The sequence below is a fragment of the Oenanthe melanoleuca genome, chromosome Z, assembly GCF_029582105.1.
Source record: "Oenanthe melanoleuca isolate GR-GAL-2019-014 chromosome Z, OMel1.0, whole genome shotgun sequence".
Taxonomy (NCBI): Eukaryota; Metazoa; Chordata; class Aves; order Passeriformes; family Muscicapidae; genus Oenanthe; species Oenanthe melanoleuca.
In genome coordinates, this window is record NC_079362.1 from 26,600,506 (window position 1) to 26,617,889 (window position 17,384).

The window sequence follows — 17,384 nt, forward strand, 5'->3', positions numbered from 1 at the left end:
TCCACCTTTTCCTTCCTGTCTGAATACTGTTTAGAAAAGTACATATAATTGAGGTTGCACGGGGGGGAAATGTGTGCATGTCTGGATTAATTTGGAAATACTGAGGTTCTTGAATATTATTTTAGTAAGTTTTCCATCTATGGCCTCATCTACCATGTTGAATATCTAATATATACAAGACTGTATATCTCATAAATGTCTAATAAATGCAAATGATGTGTCTGTAATACAGACACGTCCTAACCCCCTGCCTGGTTGCAGGAGACCAAGCTGTGGGTTCAAAAACACACAGCTCCTTCCAGGGCTGCAGAACCACCATGTGTCACCATGAGGCGAGGCCAGCAGGCCAGCACAGAGCACAACAGCCGCACACCCTGAATCTGGAGCACAGGAACACTAAAAAATACCCAACACAGAAGAAAAAAACACTACCAATTACTCTGAGGAACAGGTCATGCAGCTTTTATTTATTTTTTACCTTTTTGGTAAGCAGGAGGATGTTCTTTCAGTCAGACCATTCACATATTTGGACAGTACAGATTGCAGTAAATTTGATGGAGATCTTGCAACATTAGAAAACTTCTCAATATACATCCATTTAAGCAACAGCTTGTAAGTCAGAGCGAGAGTGCTAGAGTCGAGTCTGCGCACTGCACTCCAGGTATACAAAGCATTGCAGCAGCACAAGAAATGCCCATGCTGGGCAAAGTACAGTGTGTTTTACATAGTGCAATCACTTTTAGAGGAGAAACTCTAGGAAGGCCACATCTATTTTTTTTTTTAATCCTATCAAGTTTACAAATGCGAGGGGGATAGAAATCAAACCTCTGACTTAACTTTTGTACAGGTAGGTTTTGTGTATAGGCACATGCTTTAGAGAGGAGCTCTGAATCTGCTCTGTAATCACGAGAAAGACATATTGCTTTGTGATTCAGAAAGTGTCATACCATCTCTAACCTTCCTAACACTCTTGGCCAGAGTTGTTAATCCAGCTGTTTTATAGAGTTCCTAGAATACGCTCTTCCCTCTAGTGTAAATCCCCAATAGAGAAATTCAGGTTGCTATTGACAATGATTACAGTGATTCTACGTACAGTCATTTGACCATGCTAGGCATTGCCTCTGAATACTCCAGTCCACAGTGAAAGCTCAAATTACCAGAGACATGGAGGCTCTTGCTTTTCTGTTACTGTCACTCACCAATATGAAAAAACCCAAGTCAGACAATGAACTGCTACAGCAAAGCATCACCGGTAATATTCACCTAATACAAACAACAACAACAAAAAAAAAAAAAAAAAGGGGGGAAAAAAAAAAATAAAGAGCACTCATGACACTACATGTCAAGGTAAGCAAGTTTTTCAAGATACTGCAAAATGATTTGCCCAGTAAAATTTTAAAATGTACACTGTGCTCAATAGTTCAAACTACATGTAAACAAAGAGCAGCTCCCTGCAACATGGTGTAAATCAAAACAGTAGCACCAGCTCCCAGCACCAAGGAGTTGCCCACTGACCAGTTCTAATGTACAATGCAATAGTGCTCGCTGAGGTTTCTGCTACACAAGAGCCACAGTGGGACAGCTCTGCCCATTTCTTCCTGACATTCTCTTACCAGGTGTGCACAAATGACATTCTTCCCTATGGAGAGCAAGTCAGACAACAAGATTGTTACAGTACCAGGAAACACTGACTGGGGAATGGCACCTGAGGGGAAAGTAGGTACTGCATACCTGAATCTGAATAAATGGGCATGGAGGGAACCTGATGTCATCTGAGCAATCCCGCCCTTAACAGAGCAGATCTGAAAGGAGCTGCAGACTGCAAGAAAAGAAACAAGCCTTCTGGTGCTGAAAGCCATGAACATGATATTGCCCACACTAATGATTTTATTTCACCGTCAGCAAAGCATTTATCCCCAAAAAGTTGTACACACACTGGTCAGATTATGGAGCAGCGCTTGGAGCAGCGCTCTCTTCACACTATTAAAGTTTGCTGCTATAGTGGTCAGATTTGTCTTTTGTCAGAGGAGGGGGAAAAAAAGGAGACAGGCAGCAGGGCCACATCACCATATAGCAATTTTACTCCCATGTTAATGCAGATGTAATCTTTTTAAGTGCTAATTGCTAGAAATGACTTGGGCTCTGATAAATGACAGATTCAGTTACTTACAAATATTGACAAGTCTAAACTGTTACAGGTTTCCAAAGCAAGAATAGGTTTACGAACAGGAAGGGAATAAAACATTACCACTATTAAAAAAATGTGTCATTTCAAACTTCAAACGCTCTTCAAAAACGTATCTAAAAAAGATTGTTTTCCTTTTTTTTTTTTTAAATTTCCTGGAGCTAAGGAGTGTCCATGCAAAACAATTTCGAGAAGAGCAGTGTTCCACCTGGGTACCAACTAGGGTCAACTTTGTCCCACACAGCTCAGTAAAGTGCTCTCTTGTGCATCTTTTGGGGAAAAAAGTTCTCATTTAAAGTTTGGGAGGCCGAGGTTGCCTGGAAGCTGGGGAAGGCATAGTCTCAGTCAATCCATGCTGAGGTCAAAGAAGGAGGAAGGAACAAAGTTAACAGTACTCTGCCTTTCATAATGCACAGAAAACACGCTGCAAGGGAGGAGCAAGCAGAAGCAGAGGTGAATGTCAGATGAAAACCTGCCCCTGGGAAGCCACAGGGGTTGAACACAGGGCTCATCAAGGGAAGCATTTTGTTCTCTACAGGTAACAAGCACCAGCACTACTGGAAAAGACACCAGTTAACAGATCTCTACATACAAAAAAAGTAAGAAAACTTAACCATGCTTTTACTTCCTGTGCTGGTGGATTTTTAACAGTTTTTTTGAAGGACATGGGGATCTGAGCAACATTCTTCTGCCGATTAAAGAAAAAAAAGAAAAGCATCTTGCCCTTGCATTTTTTATGTTGCACACTTACAAACATTCTAGGGCAGATAGAGGTATTTGCTAATAAAACTAACAATCACCTTAAGAGTAAAAATAATACTAATGGGGAAAAGAATTTAAGGCATTTTATATTTTGGCCAGGAATGATGCATCCTACAGAGTAATCTTCCTTTCCCCACTTGTTTTTCAGACCACTGCACTTTTTTGTTTTTGTTTTACATGGCACTTTGAAGTTTATGTTTTACAACTTAGTCAAGATTTTCAAGTGTTTTCTTCAACACCAATGCCCTCTCTTGTAGCTCAGGTCTGCTATCTGATGCCATCGTAGACAATGAACGAATGAGGAGCTCTCTGTTTTCTCGTGTCAGGCTCTCCCACTGTTGAGCTTCTGTGTGGATAAAGACAGACATTGGACATGAACACCAGGAAATAAAAGAATTCCAAGGACAAAGATTCCAAAAGGACATTGTTTTCCCCAGACAGGCTAAAAGAGTGACTGCTTCAACCTTTCACTCACAGTCCATACTGTGCTTCCAGGAGAACTCAGACTCACTCAGCAGGTGCATGTGCTGCCTCCTGCCAGGGAGTTGCACTTCTCTAGACCAGGTGCCTTTGTCTAAGCCCACAACATGTCAACACAAGGGCATGAAGAACCACGTTTCCCATGCTGTAACTGGCTCATGAAAGAGGCATGTAAGATTTTTGCCAGAATAAAGGAAACATGAAATGCATACCAGAAACCCAAAGGAAAAATTTGCTACATAACAACTGCAGACACATATGAACTTGAGCCCTAAGAGGACCTATGAAGTCAATTCTGCAAGGCTTGAATATTAAATAATAATGAGAAACCAAACTTGACACTGAAAAGCTAAAATCACTCTTCTGTACTAAGAGGAGCTCCCTCCTCTATGAAGCTTGAAGGTAACACAGACAGATCTGACAAGACAGTTCTGTGAGCTCCATGTGGGACCCTCCTTGCTGAACGTTTTCCTCACCAAAAGAATATCCAATGGTACGGTTACTTCCAGGTCTCTCCTACTTCCAAGTCCCAGCTTCCCCAGAATTGCCCAGTGCTGCAAGCTGAAGGTAAGACCATCTCTCCAGAGTCCAGGCTACACAGCCAGGTGCCATCTTCACAGAGCAGTGGCTCTTCCAGATGGCAAGTAAAAAGTTCTTACCTTGTAGTTTGGTGAGCAGCAGTTGTATCACAGACAAAGCTTCTGTTCGTATGGATGTGTAGCTTTTGTTTTCTAAGGGATTTAAAGAAAACAGACAAGAAAACTCAGAACTACATTGAGAACCAAATGCACTAACCTTACAATAAGCAGTCAGCTCTGTGACCTCCAGACCACTTTTGCTAACACAGTTCACTGAGCTCTTTTTTGTGCTGTCAGACTGCAGTGCACTTGAACACTAGGCACATTTGAATGGCAGAAAGTCAACAACTGCAGGTTGATAAGTCAACTAAACCTTGTGCATTGCCTCTGCCACTATCACAGCACTACTATTCCTTACATATTCCAACAGGGAACAAAATGCTGCCATAGCTGCAAGGTGATGGCAGACAACTTCTGTGCATAACAATGTTCTAGTGATTTGTACAGGCTGGAGGCCATATAAATGTTAACAAGTAACATTAAGTGAGGGTACATAAACCTCATGCCAGCCATTAACATAACCTTGTCACAAAGTTACTTGGTCTCTGAGGTAAGATCTTACTAAGGTGAGGACCCTAGTCCTCATTCCATGAGGACTGATACCTAAAAGAAACTTTCTTCCAAAGGGGTCTCTGAAATGGTAGCTAGCAGTAAAGTAGGTGCTGTCTTTAAGCACATCCATCAGAAAGAAGACCACATGCAGGTATGAGATATGGGGCACTGTTACAGTCACAGGACAAGTGGGAACACCACCAAAGTAATGAAGAGGCCCATGGCTTTCAACATGACACAGCACTTTCAACAGCACTTATATATGGGTGCCCTGCTCCAGTAGAGCACAAACTGCCTCTATAAGCCTTGGAGCCTCACGTACTGGCTATCTCAGAAAATTTGAGTTATCTTTTGGATACTATAATCTTGGATACATAATGCATATGTACCTAAGAAATTTGAATGGTGGAGGAGAAAAGCTTGTGTTCCATTAAATCAGGAATAGTGTGTGTTCTGAGAGGTTGCATGGTCTGCTGTCTGCCTCTCCCTCTCCTTGCAGAGCTCTCTTGCACAAGAGGAATGCACTTCTCTGTGAACTGCACCCTGCACAGTACTGTCTTGAGCATTGCAACTTCACAATAATCACACTGCAGTGCAAGGAACAGCTAAATGTTACCTCTGACAACTGCTTATCCTGCATCTCCTCTACCTTACAAACCCCCAGAGGACAATGGCATTAACAAGCAACTCCTCATCCATCACAAACCAGGAGAAGCCCATTTACCTAAAGAATGGGTCATAGAGGAACAGGTTTCCAACAGTATTTCTGTCAAAGCCACAGGGTCGGAGTGCTCTTCATCAAACAGCATTAGCCTGTCAAATGCAAAAACAGTCAGGCACTATGCATCACTGGGACAGAAGCCTGCTCAACTTCTCCAAGTTTCTCATCAGGTTCATTAAACAGTTTCAAGCAAGAAAGAGAAGACAAATCACTGAAGTGGACTGCAGAAAGAATTACCCTTGAAAGTAGGCATTCATGGCTTGTAGCACTCCAAGCTGCACTTTCCATGTGCTGAGTTTCAGGCGATCACACATTAACTTGCAAAACTCTTGACGATAGCAACCTACAAGCAAAAAAAGGACATCACCATATTACCACAGGGAAAGGCAGAAGGAAACACTTACTGGTCCAAAGCACTCCTCAGCAAGTGGCATCGAGCCAGTCACTCAATATGACTAAGTCAACATCCTGTAATGAGTGACCCTGAAAATCTTCACCACATCAACTCACTCGTTACAAATGCTGGCAGATGAAACGGCTGCATTACACACTCTAACATGCTAATAAAAGCAGCCTTTTCCAGTCCTTCTCCAGGTATTCCCAGTTCTTCCACCTTGTACCAGCTTTGATGCAAACATAAACATGAGCAGCACAGTTAGGCATCTTTTCATTAGGCAAGCGATCTTACTTATCCCGCATATCTATAAACTCAGAACATTTTTGTGAAGTGAATTTAAAACAATAGTAAAGATTTTTCCCAAGGATGAGTTATTTTGCAGGAAAGCTGTTGGGGCAGCTTTCTCACTGAAGACCCTTACAAGCTGTCTGCAATGAGATCCTGCATCTTCTCCTGCACTCTCCTCACTGTGCATGTGATCTCCACATCTTTCCCTTCTTCCACTTTTCATTTTAAGAGAAAATAGTTTGCTCGCGTTTCATCAGCTGACTTACGCTGCGTCTCCGGGCTCCTCGGCCAGGCTTTGCCCAGGGTCTCGAAGGCACAGATCAGGGACTCCATCTGAACCTCTTTCTCCCTCATGTCCTCATCCTCTTCATCGAGCTTTGGAAAAGCCGCTCCCATGCTCTCCAGAGAGTTCTGCAGAGGCCACGGGGAAGGTGTGACTGACAGAAGGACGAGGGCAGGCTAGGCACACACTGCAGTGCAGCTCAGTCTTCCCCTGCAGTCTGCACACACCAGCCCTCGTGCCCAACTCTGGTGCTGCCAGCAGCCTGCAAAGGGCACAGCAGGCTCTGTGGCCTGGACCCAAACACATGCCTGTGCTACTCCTAGAGCTGCAAGATTCTGCTGACACTAAACACAAGCAGTCTTATACAGCTTCCCAAGAGTCTTTCGCTGCCTGTAGAGCAGCCAAGAATTAACTTTTCAGGAGGTAATGGCAGTGGTATACATCACATACAGGACTCTGTCTAGAGAACAGTTGACCTAATTCAGAATTTGGGCAGCATGTGTAGAACCATTGTAGGGCTCACCAAGTGTCTGGTATTTAGCCCCACCAAAGATGTGTCTGAGTGTGGGGAGTCCTTCATATCACCAGCCCTCTGGGCAGAAGCCTGCCATGCAACCAACATCACTGGGACTGTCACCGCTTGGGTGTTCTGCTTTGAAAGAGGGAAAACTCGAGAAGTTGAACTATCACCTTCTTTATCATGGGAAAGATGATATCAGCAAGTTCCTGGAACCGGTCTTCCTTTGTTACCTGCAGCACCTCGGCTGCACAGCGCAGTGCCACCATCTTATACTTGAGGTTTTCTTTACGACATTCTTTCAGGAGAGCCTGGACAACATCTGTGATGGTGGGCTGATCAGGCACTGACTTCTGCAGCTCTGCACTGAAATGAAAGGCACACAGACACTATCATGTTAATCTCTTCCCAAAATCCACTGTTCCCAGAGAGGAACTAACTCCTGTGTCCAGGCACCCAGTTACCTACCAGTAATTGTAACAGAAATTACACTGGGGTGCTCTTTCTCTTTGTCCTATTTTCTGTTTTATTTTCTTTTTTCTCATATGCTTCTAAGGCACTTGTTCCCTCTACTACTCTTTTGCCTCTTCTTCCTTTTCCCATTTAAGGTCTCGATCTTCCCCCTTAGTCTCTGCTTTCCTCTTAGCAATTGTGGCCTCACAACATCCTCCTCTTCCTCTTGAAATCAACCATTTACTTCTACAGGTCTCTCTGAAGCATCACGTGCTCCTCACATGCTGATAGATCAGGACAGTGTGACATACTTTCTAGAATCTCCTTAGTACCCTATATGCAATAACACTGTATAGCAGCCTCCCTTTTGAGATCCCAGATCCCCAGGGTACCTCCTCATTCAAGCCACTTACCTGCATGCAGAAACAACACTGGCAACAGCCTTTAACAGCTCCTCCTGCAATGATAAAAAAGGCACCAGTGAGAAGTGCCACACACCCAAAACATACAGTCCTGCTGCACAGGGATCTTTGTTTTCTTCTGAAAGGGGCAGTGGGGAAATAAGCCTGTGACACAAGCTTGAAGAAGCAATGTCTGTCTATCCCCTGCCACTCCTCCTGCAGAGGACCTAGCTTTCAATCTGCATGGAACAGGAAGTAGAAAGGGGCCTTGCAGCACCTCTGAGCACATGCTAGTATCCCTCCAGGCTAGAAATGGTGCAGTGGAATTAGTCTAAATGGGAGCCCAACTCCTAAAGCAGTCTGAATTTCACCTGCCTATCTTCCCAGTCATATCTGTATCTGCTAAATGCAGGACAAAAGGCAGACTCATTGCATCAGCAATCTTATTGTACTGCTCTGCAGCACAGAACACAGCATTTCCTGGCTCAAGGGCTGCACACTACTGGGCTCACAGCAAACCATGAGGTGATAATTCCCACTTTACCTTCCCAGTCCAGGTTCTCCCTGGCAGGCCTTGCAGCAGTGCAGAGAGCACCATTCCCAGGTGTGGTGGCACAAGGGAGCCTGTCTGTTTGGCAATTGATGCCATGGCAGCTGCTCCCTGAGCTTTCATCTTCCAGGACTGGGATTGCAGAGCCTTCTGGGTGATGAATATCAACTCCTGCAAATACAGTCTGATCCCACCCTGAGTACCTGCATGTCAAATGGAAGAAAACTAATTTTGCTACAAAATGAACAAGTCTTTGATCTTACTAAAAAAACCCCATAACAACACAACAATAAACACCACAAGAAAACAAGCCCAGCCCTTCATTGAAAAAAAAAAACAACCAAACCAAACCAAACAAAACAAAAGGAAAAAAAACAAAAACAAAAACAAAAACAAAACAAAACAACCAGTTACAGATCTCTTGGGGATTTTGGCTAAGAGACACATCAGAAAGGTCTTCTTCAGACAAAAACATGAAGAATTCTTCCCAGACTGACTGAAGGTGGGTTCTTTTCTAGGGGTTTCACATTAAGCCTTTGTTGTGTATTTAGACACAGAGCTCATTTCAGTCCATCCATATAGCAGACACCAGACCTTGTGTTAGCCTGTTCCTAAGGAATATAATGTCTTTATTTTTTTTTCTTTCAAGAACAGATCACTAGAAAACCTTTTTCAGTTCCTTTCTCAGACTCCAGAAAAATCATCTCGTGACTGAGGAACCAGATCTGAAATCTAAAAGTGTCAGCAAAACAATACTATAATGCATACAGATCTTCCTCTACAGAAAGAGCTGCACTTTTATAGCATAGATTCGTTCATTGAAGCTAAAACCACAAGTATTACCACAGAGCTCTCCAACAAGAGAGAAAGGCCAAAGCCCCTTAACTCTGAAATGTGCAGCAGCCCCTAGAGGCTGGCATGAACATTTCCAAAGATGTCTATTTATCCGTACCATCAGGGCCATATTACAGTGGCATTCGGTGCATCACAATTTTAAAATACTTTTACTGTGTCAGTCCATCCTTGTGATCAATGCCCCTGTAATTATTTTAAATAGCCAGAGAAGGTAACTGTATGAAGGTTACAAGATTACAAGAAATCTAGAGCAAGGAAGAAAATGGGAACAAGCTTCCCAAATCTCTGACCATGAGAAAGCTGTATTTTCTTAATGGAATTCCATAAAGCATGCTATTTCTTGTCCCATGCTTCCCAGAAAGCTTTATTATTCTTAACACAACATACCAGGTACATTTTCCTGCCAAACTTCAGTCCACAGAGTAGAATTTTCTTTCTCTCCTTTCTCTTCTTCGGAAACTTCATGCATTCCAAGAAAAGCCAATGGCAGCACCTGCTTGGCGTGGTTCTTCAGTACATCTGGGCTGTAGCGTCCCATAGCATGCACAGTTAAAGCACAGCCTACTCTGTAAACTGGCTCTGAAAGAGCAAAACAAGCACATTATGACTGGGAAGCAGGATTGTCCTTTTAACTGCTTGGTTTGCCTCTTGGAAAGCAGAGTAATGCACAGTATTGTGTGACACTGTATAGGAATTATTCAGCCAGTGAAACCAAGCATCACAATACAGAAATGTTTCTTTACTAGCTTTTGCTATCACCAGAAACTTTTTCTGCACTGTATTCTGTAAATGAATACCCCAAAAGCAACACACCTTCCTTCTCCATGTACCAGCTGCTGAGTTTGTGCAGCAGCTTCTCAGTGCTACTGTCCCGGGAAGTCTGTAACAAGGAAAGACTCAAATTATTCAAACACTTCCAAGAAGACCACCAATAAAGATGCAAAATAAAACAAAGTACAACTCACCCTGACTAGATGACCCATAGCAAAGGCAAAAGATTTCTGTACCACACTGTTGCGATCAGTCAGGCCACTAAGTAAAGCGCTCATAAGTTTGCCTGTCAGAAGAGATTTTACTTTATCCAAAACATCATGTTTTATTGCTATGGCGAGAATTACAATAGCCTGCATTTCATTTAGACTGCCTGAATTTATGCACTTTTCCTCACTGCATGATTATAAGCCTGTAAGTCCTTACGTTTAAACTAGTGATAGTGTTTTGCACACCTTGACTGATAACGTTCCTATATGCAAGCACTCCAGTTTATCATGCTTTCATTTCTATTTTGCAACAGAAAGGTGATGTTCTTTCTACTATCAGAAGACATCCAATGAAGCAAAGTTGCTGTTCGTGGTCCACCTATAGCTCAAGTTGAAAGAAAAAGTGCACATTGACAATGCTGCACTAACAGGCTTTGTTACACTGCTCCAAGCAAGAGAACAAATATTTTTCCTATTCCTGCTTAGTGCTAGTGAATTCCCTCAACTCCTTCCCTTATCTCTTCCAACTTGGTGAGAGTACTGAACCTACTCCAAGCATGCCAATCTCCAACAAAAAAGGTGACTTCAAACAGCTGATAAAAATACACATGTAAATGTGTAAAGATCATTTTTGTGCTAAATTCAAGGGAAGAAACATCACAGCAACCAAAAGTATCTTTAAAACCTGACACTAAGAGACAAATCTTACCTGAATAAGGTGTTAAGTCTTGAGGGCACTGTGTGGTTAATGACACAATTACACTGGCACAGCCCCCCTGGAAGATTGCAGTGGATAAAGATAAGATAAAACAATAAGATAAAACAATATTTGCCACCGGTTATTACTGCTAATACTTGATCGGGTGCTGCCTGCAGTTGTAAGACATGATCTACACCTACTCACTTCTATTCCCATAGTCCAAGAGCAGTAAAAGTAGAAGCAGTAAAATCTGCAAAACATGACTGACAAGAATAGGAATAGGAAGTAAAAGAGGACCCACACTCAGGACAGATGATCCTAGAAGATTTGCAGCAATCAAGGACAACCCTCTGCACTCATGTCACAGAGCACAGCAGCCATGTAGCCTAGAGGAGGCTAGGGCAGCATGCATTCAGAAGAGTGATGCAGTAGTTTGGGACACGGATGGCAAATTACTTCAGTATGTGTGAACCCAAGTTGTTGCTTTAAAAGACATAGTTCAGTGGAACCACATTTACATTGACACTGCTCTATATTCACTTCTTCATTTCCAAAAGAGCTATTAAAAACACATACGTACCTTTGTGCCAAGGCCAACTCCACTTTTGATCAGTTCACACAGCCGAGGGACTAACTCACCGAGGACAGACACATCCAAATACTGCAAGCTCTAGAGAAAGGCAAGAGACAGGGAGAGAGAGAGAAAAGGAATAAAAAAAGAGAAAGGTAATGGCAAACTTAGGTGGGTGTATTTCTAGTGGAGAGTGCCTCAGCTCTGTTGGCTGGTCCTCAGCTGAATCACAAGAGTTTGCTGTATGATGAGAAAAAGCTAACATGAAGTGGATTCCACCACATACAGATTCTCCTGTCCTACTTCTCTGCTGAGCTGATTTTGCTAAAACTATCGCTTGCTGGAACTGATGTGTTCCAACTCTTCAGGAACCTGGAACTAACGCACTAGCAAGAATGAGATGCAAAGGCGTCTGTATCTTAACAAAACCCAACAGCTCCCCAACTCTCTCAGGAAGCAATAACATATCCAAAGCAGTCAATGACATGAAACCAGTCAAGACAGTTTTTAAACAGGTCAAGACAAAAGAGTCACATAAATGACACAAAGGTACAAAAGGGATGTGATTAGTATAATTTTTATTCTGTTATGCCTAGAATAACACATGGCAAAACAGAAAGCCTCATGTTACCAGCATTCTGTGTAATACACTGTCTGCAGAGGGGACATCCATTCTCTATCAAATTCAAGGATCACATAGTAAATGAAGGTAATGGAGCTTTCGAAGTCAAATCAAGTATTACTTCCCCCTCCATCACTGCTTTAGTGAAGGAAATTATCCATATAATCTCACAGTCAGACCCAGAATATAGAGGAGGTTGCTCGTATGCCAGGACCTTCACAAAACTCCAGGGAAGCCATTACTATCTCTCCCCCACCCTACAAAATCCCAATCAATGACCAGGGCACCACAGTTGTTCCCTCAGGGCTGGCAAGGTAGGGCATGGCCTAGAGGAGGGACAGCAGCAGCTGCTGCAGCCTGCAGAGCTCCAGCAAGTGCACTTTTACATGAAGCCTTTAATTCCAAACTGCTTTTTACTCTATTTATAGGGACCACTTCACCTGACACAAAAACTCAACTGCACATGCTGTCACGCACAGAAAGGCTGCTGGTGCTGTTTCTCCATAAGTTGAGAAAACAAATTACTCTGGTGGCTACAACCCCCTAAGACTTGCTCAACCCTCACATTCTCTGCCTGTCCACATGCCCCTGGCTGTGTGCAATGCCTGAGCAGAAAAGAGAGGCCTTCTTCTGGGAAGGGACAGGCTCCTACAGAGGACAGGGAGCTCTGCCAGGACATCCTAAAGTACAGCATCTGTGCATAAGCAGCTCCTCTTCCAGCAGCAGGAAACTCTGGCACCAAACACCACTTTCTGACTGTGCTTCCAGTGATTTCAGCATTTTCTCTAAATATCTCCACCATGAAAATATGAGCAAGGCCCAGATAGGAATATCTAAGGCACCAGAAGGCAATGATTGAACAGCATTTATGCCTTACCAGCAATGACTATCATCAATTGAAGGCCCAGGTGAGAAGTTAGTTTTGGAGTTGAGGGCCAGATAATAAGACAAATCTAGCTAACCCAGGCCAAGCCCCTATCCAAAGAAAAGCACTTGAAGCATGCCCTCTTCATCAAAGCAGGCAGATCTTCAGATGAAGAAGCAATCCATCTGACTCCAAATGGAGCCAAAGTTATTCACAATTGATCTGAGGGGCAAGCATTGGTGGCATGATGAGAAGTCTGTACATGAAAAAGGAAGTGGACAGACAGCCACATGGAGATGTGATAAGAAAATGAAACCTGAAGAGATATTCTGTAAACTTACATTTTAATTCCTATTCCTCTACAACATACCTTACACTGAAACCCTTCTGTAATCAATACTTACCATGTTAATGGTTTCCATCATGGGAGATGATTTGACAGCATTAAGTCTGGCACTATCCATTGCAGTCTACAAAAAACAAAAAAAAAACCACAACAGGAAAAACCACCAAACCCCTAAATGTAAATAAACACAACATGAAAACAATAGAAAGGGCAACATCAGCTGTAACTCACAGCCTTAGACTAAAACCTATTTCAGATACATGGAGAAACACGTGTACCAACAGACTATGAATGTTTCCCTTTCAGAGGCAGACAGATGTTCTAGAGAGAAAGGGAGGGAAGGGAAAACAAAGAGATAAGATGTCTCGCTGAAGTGTTCACATTGTTCACTCCCTTTTAATTTGCAGAACACTAATCTAATCAACCCTCTTCCCTCCCACAATGAAATTTACTAAATTTATTCCTAATCACTGGCTTTCACTTTCCCAAGAAGACTGTGACTGATTAACATGGTTCTTTGAGAACAATTAAAGGACACAGTGCTTACAACATCCACCTCCAGCATAGAGTGCTATGCCACACCTTACAATTTAAGTTAATGAAGTCTTGAAGCCAATCCCTTGGGAAAAACGGCAGTGACATTTAAGAACAGATTAATAAAATTGTTCTTCACTTTTGGAAACATACAATAGTCTAGGGAACAAAAACAATCCCAATCCTTCAAAAAAACTCCCACATTTGTCCAGCCATATTCTGTGACCAAGCTTTTTAGTGACTTATTAGCCATTTCTCTTTGCTTTTTGAACACCTCTCCACCAAAACTGCTATTTTTCTGATCACTGAATGAAGATTAAATCTGTGGTATCTCTGCTCTGTGGATACTTCTCCGTTATAGCTGCACTTACTTTCTCTTGATCTGTTGCAGAAAGACTCAAATAATTGAGGACTTGAGGCTCCAGCACACTCAAGGATTCCAACAGGGCTGGGATAAGTTTTGGTGCATGAGGTTTCAGCATAGACCCAGCACTTTTACTGATCTTCACAAGAGTGTTAATGCTGGAAAAAGATAAAAGGGAAGGTCAACAGAGATACACACAGACTAATCTGAAAAGCGTTTCTGATCTACTGTAATCCAGATATATCAATATAAATCTTCCTTCAAACAAAACCACGCGCAGCTTTTGCTTAAACAAAATTATTCCCTAGCCCTGAGCTTCCAAGGGATATTTTGCCCCAAGATTGTTTACTTTGGCCCTGGAATCACAAAGGGAATGGGCAAAGACAGATGTGGGAAGAAGTAACACATCCCGATGTTTTAAACAAGCACTGGGCAAAGTCACCCTGAGACATCCATTGTCTCTGACCAAGAAAAGACAAGTTAATCTACTAGTCAGTTTCAGACTGATCACATCTGTCATGTTGCATTTTGAGAAAGGGTTTGCATATCTTCAAAAGGAATGAAAAAATGTTCAAGAAATATTCTTTTGTTAGAAGTCTTCTAGCCTTCCTAATAACTGTTTTTGTGAAGACCAGATCTCCCTCTGAATTTTGAGGTTTTTTCATACCTCAGTCAAAGGAAAGAATAAACAAAGTTCTAAATTGACAAGCATATAAAGTCCCTACACATCAAGGGACATTGAAATGTTACAATAAATAAATACTTGAACAGCGTGACCAAATGCAGTCACATCTGGGATTTGAACTGTCAATATTCACATGCACTTTTGAAATCAGATACAGCTGTTTGAAGAACCATAGGACTTTTTTTTTTCAACCAGAACAGATATTCCAGTACAAAGGACAGCCTTAACATGGCACACTCCTTCTGGATCAGCCTGCCATTTGTACAAGGAGAAAAGAACTTCCTGTTGGGAACTGAATCTGGGCATTTCCAGAGAGGCCATGTACTCCCAAAAGGCAGGCAGAGTTCTCAGGGCTGCTATTTAAACTCCACGAGAAAAGAACTCAGCAGGAAAGCATTTTGGGGAGCCACTTCAAACACAAAGAACATTCTGCAACTCAGGTGAATAAATTGGTGTCTTGGGGACAAGTCACGACCAACCCCCAGGGAACTTACACGGTGCAAAACTAACCTGAGAGATCGGACTTCAGCAACTGTGCTTACTATTCCTTTGTCTAGGAGGCAAGGGAGCAATACAGCTATTGTCTTCTGACCTGCTGCTCCTTTAGAGGGGTCACACATTTTCACACAGACCTGGGGACAGGCGAGAATCAGTGCTGCAAACATGTACAAACCTCCCCCACAGATTAAAGCAACTTCTTTAGACAGAAGAAGCCAACAGCAACTAGACAAACTGCTTATAGCCAAGCCCAGGCTCTGTTACACCTTCATCTTTACCTTAACAAGATCATTAAGCCATAAGAGTCATCCCTAAAAAGGGTTTCAACTACAACCCACTTCCAGAAAAGGCATATTCAGAGCCTAGCAGGCCTTGACCTGAACCTGGATAAACAGATGAACCAAATGGCCTCTCAGTTGAAGGACAGCCTATCTCAGCCACAGGGACTCAATCATTCCACACAATAAAGCAGCAAGTCCCAGATGAGAACACATTCTGCAACCGCAACATTTCACAACATTTTGGGACCAGATTCGCACTTGCAGCATTAAAATGTCATGCACTATGAAGACTGATTTCAAACACAGCACTTTAGATCCACTGCCACCAATGTGACTTTTTTTAGAGGATTACCAAACAAAATATCAAGTGATAGATGTGCATTACACCCAAAAAACCTTGTCAATAACAACATCACAGAGAAGTCCATACACAATTACTCTGTTTCATACAAGCAATGTACCACCAGGCTTGGTCAACTAGATTAGTCTTGGTAAAATATTGAAGTTACAGTAAGTTTATTTAAATTCCACTCCCAACATTGGAGGGAAAAAAGTACTTCCTTTGCTTGTATAGACCTTAACATCACATTACCCACAAGCAGCAGGACTTCACTAGCATAAATAAAAGTACAGGGGAATATGCAGTGATGCTTATTATGATTGCTTTCTAGGAAGCTGTTCAGTCTTTCACAACTGGATCCTACACGTGAGATTCTCTGAAGACAACAGTCCATAGAAAATATAGTCCATGGTCACTCCTGACATCAAAACCATACGTGTTTTGTCTACACATGCATAAGACAAAATTGTAGTTTTACCTTGCTTAAAGTTTTTAGGGCTAGCTCTGCTGCCTTTCGCACAGTCTCCTAAAAAAAAGTCAGCAATTATTTCTGTTATTTTTATTCTTCTAGAATGATTAATATTAATCGATAAGTAATTACACTAGAACAGACAAGGCTGTCTTCATAGCTATTACTTAATATAAAGTAGCATCTTTAGAAGAAAATATTTGAACATCATTAAAAGAAATTCTGGCTTTGGTCCATCTGAATTTCTGGTATAATCAATACATTGACAGAAATGAAATCTGGAAGGACCCAAAGATTCTGACTTCATATATCCAAGTTCAGCATACCTTATATCCCCATATATCAATTCAGCACAATAGCAACCAAAATAAATGTTTCTATATTCCAATGTTAAGCAACTACTCAGGAATTCTTTTATATCAAGGAAAAAATCTCAAATCATCTAGAGTAAGCACAGCAGGAACAAAATCCAACACTTGAAACATAAAGAGAATTTCCAAGGTGGCATAGAAATTTTACTTTCAAGGAGCATGAACTTATAGTCTGTTTAATACTCAAAACTCTCATTGGCTTCAAGCTGACTTTTCAGAGAATCTCTCTTTAAACACCTCAGAACTTGATCACTGTTGTTGAGCTGTTTGTTGAAGATTCCTATTCAATTCACAGTTCCATTACCTTAATGTCATCTTGCACTCTGAACAGGACTTCCCAGATTTCTGGAAGCTTGTCTATGATGTCATCCAAAGGTCTTCCTCTTAGTAAGTCATTTAGTGCCAGACAACTGCAAACAGGGAATTTTATTTCTTTCACACAGTGTTCTCACTTAATACAGGTGTATATATACAGATATGCTTATAAATATAAATAAATAGTTTAGAAAAATTGGAATGGTTTCACACTCCTCACTTTCCCCAAATTCTAATTCTATTCTGTCACAAGAATGTCTCTTTTAGCAGAGAAAAAATTGCTCAGTCGTACAGGTAAAACCTTAAACAAGTGACAGGAGGTGAAAAAGGTTGCTGTGGTGAAAACTGTTACTGCAAACAT

The 17,384-nt window shown here is 41.9% G+C and overlaps 1 protein-coding gene across 3 annotated transcripts in view; it reads right to left on the bottom strand.

The window, feature by feature from the left end:
• Positions 1–446: 446 nt before the first annotated feature.
• The window catches only part of ECPAS (Ecm29 proteasome adaptor and scaffold), a 62,752-nt gene continuing 45,814 nt past the window's right edge, over positions 447–17,384 (bottom strand). For all 3 annotated transcript variants that reach the window (XM_056514822.1, XM_056514821.1, XM_056514823.1), the window contains 18 exons: positions 17,013–17,118; positions 16,347–16,394; positions 15,260–15,381; positions 14,072–14,222; positions 13,225–13,290; positions 11,343–11,432; positions 10,772–10,838; positions 10,048–10,139; positions 9,896–9,962; positions 9,470–9,661; positions 8,222–8,430; positions 7,690–7,733; positions 6,997–7,189; positions 6,290–6,434; positions 5,576–5,681; positions 5,342–5,430; positions 4,087–4,158; positions 447–3,293 (listed from right to left, as the gene is read on the bottom strand). In XM_056514822.1, coding sequence (XP_056370797.1) covers positions 3,154–3,293; positions 4,087–4,158; positions 5,342–5,430; positions 5,576–5,681; positions 6,290–6,434; positions 6,997–7,189; positions 7,690–7,733; positions 8,222–8,430; positions 9,470–9,661; positions 9,896–9,962; positions 10,048–10,139; positions 10,772–10,838; positions 11,343–11,432; positions 13,225–13,290; positions 14,072–14,222; positions 15,260–15,381; positions 16,347–16,394; positions 17,013–17,118 — 1,999 coding nt within the window. In that variant the 3' untranslated portion in view covers positions 447–3,153. The remainder of the gene's footprint in view (positions 3,294–4,086; positions 4,159–5,341; positions 5,431–5,575; positions 5,682–6,289; positions 6,435–6,996; positions 7,190–7,689; positions 7,734–8,221; positions 8,431–9,469; positions 9,662–9,895; positions 9,963–10,047; positions 10,140–10,771; positions 10,839–11,342; positions 11,433–13,224; positions 13,291–14,071; positions 14,223–15,259; positions 15,382–16,346; positions 16,395–17,012; positions 17,119–17,384) is intronic.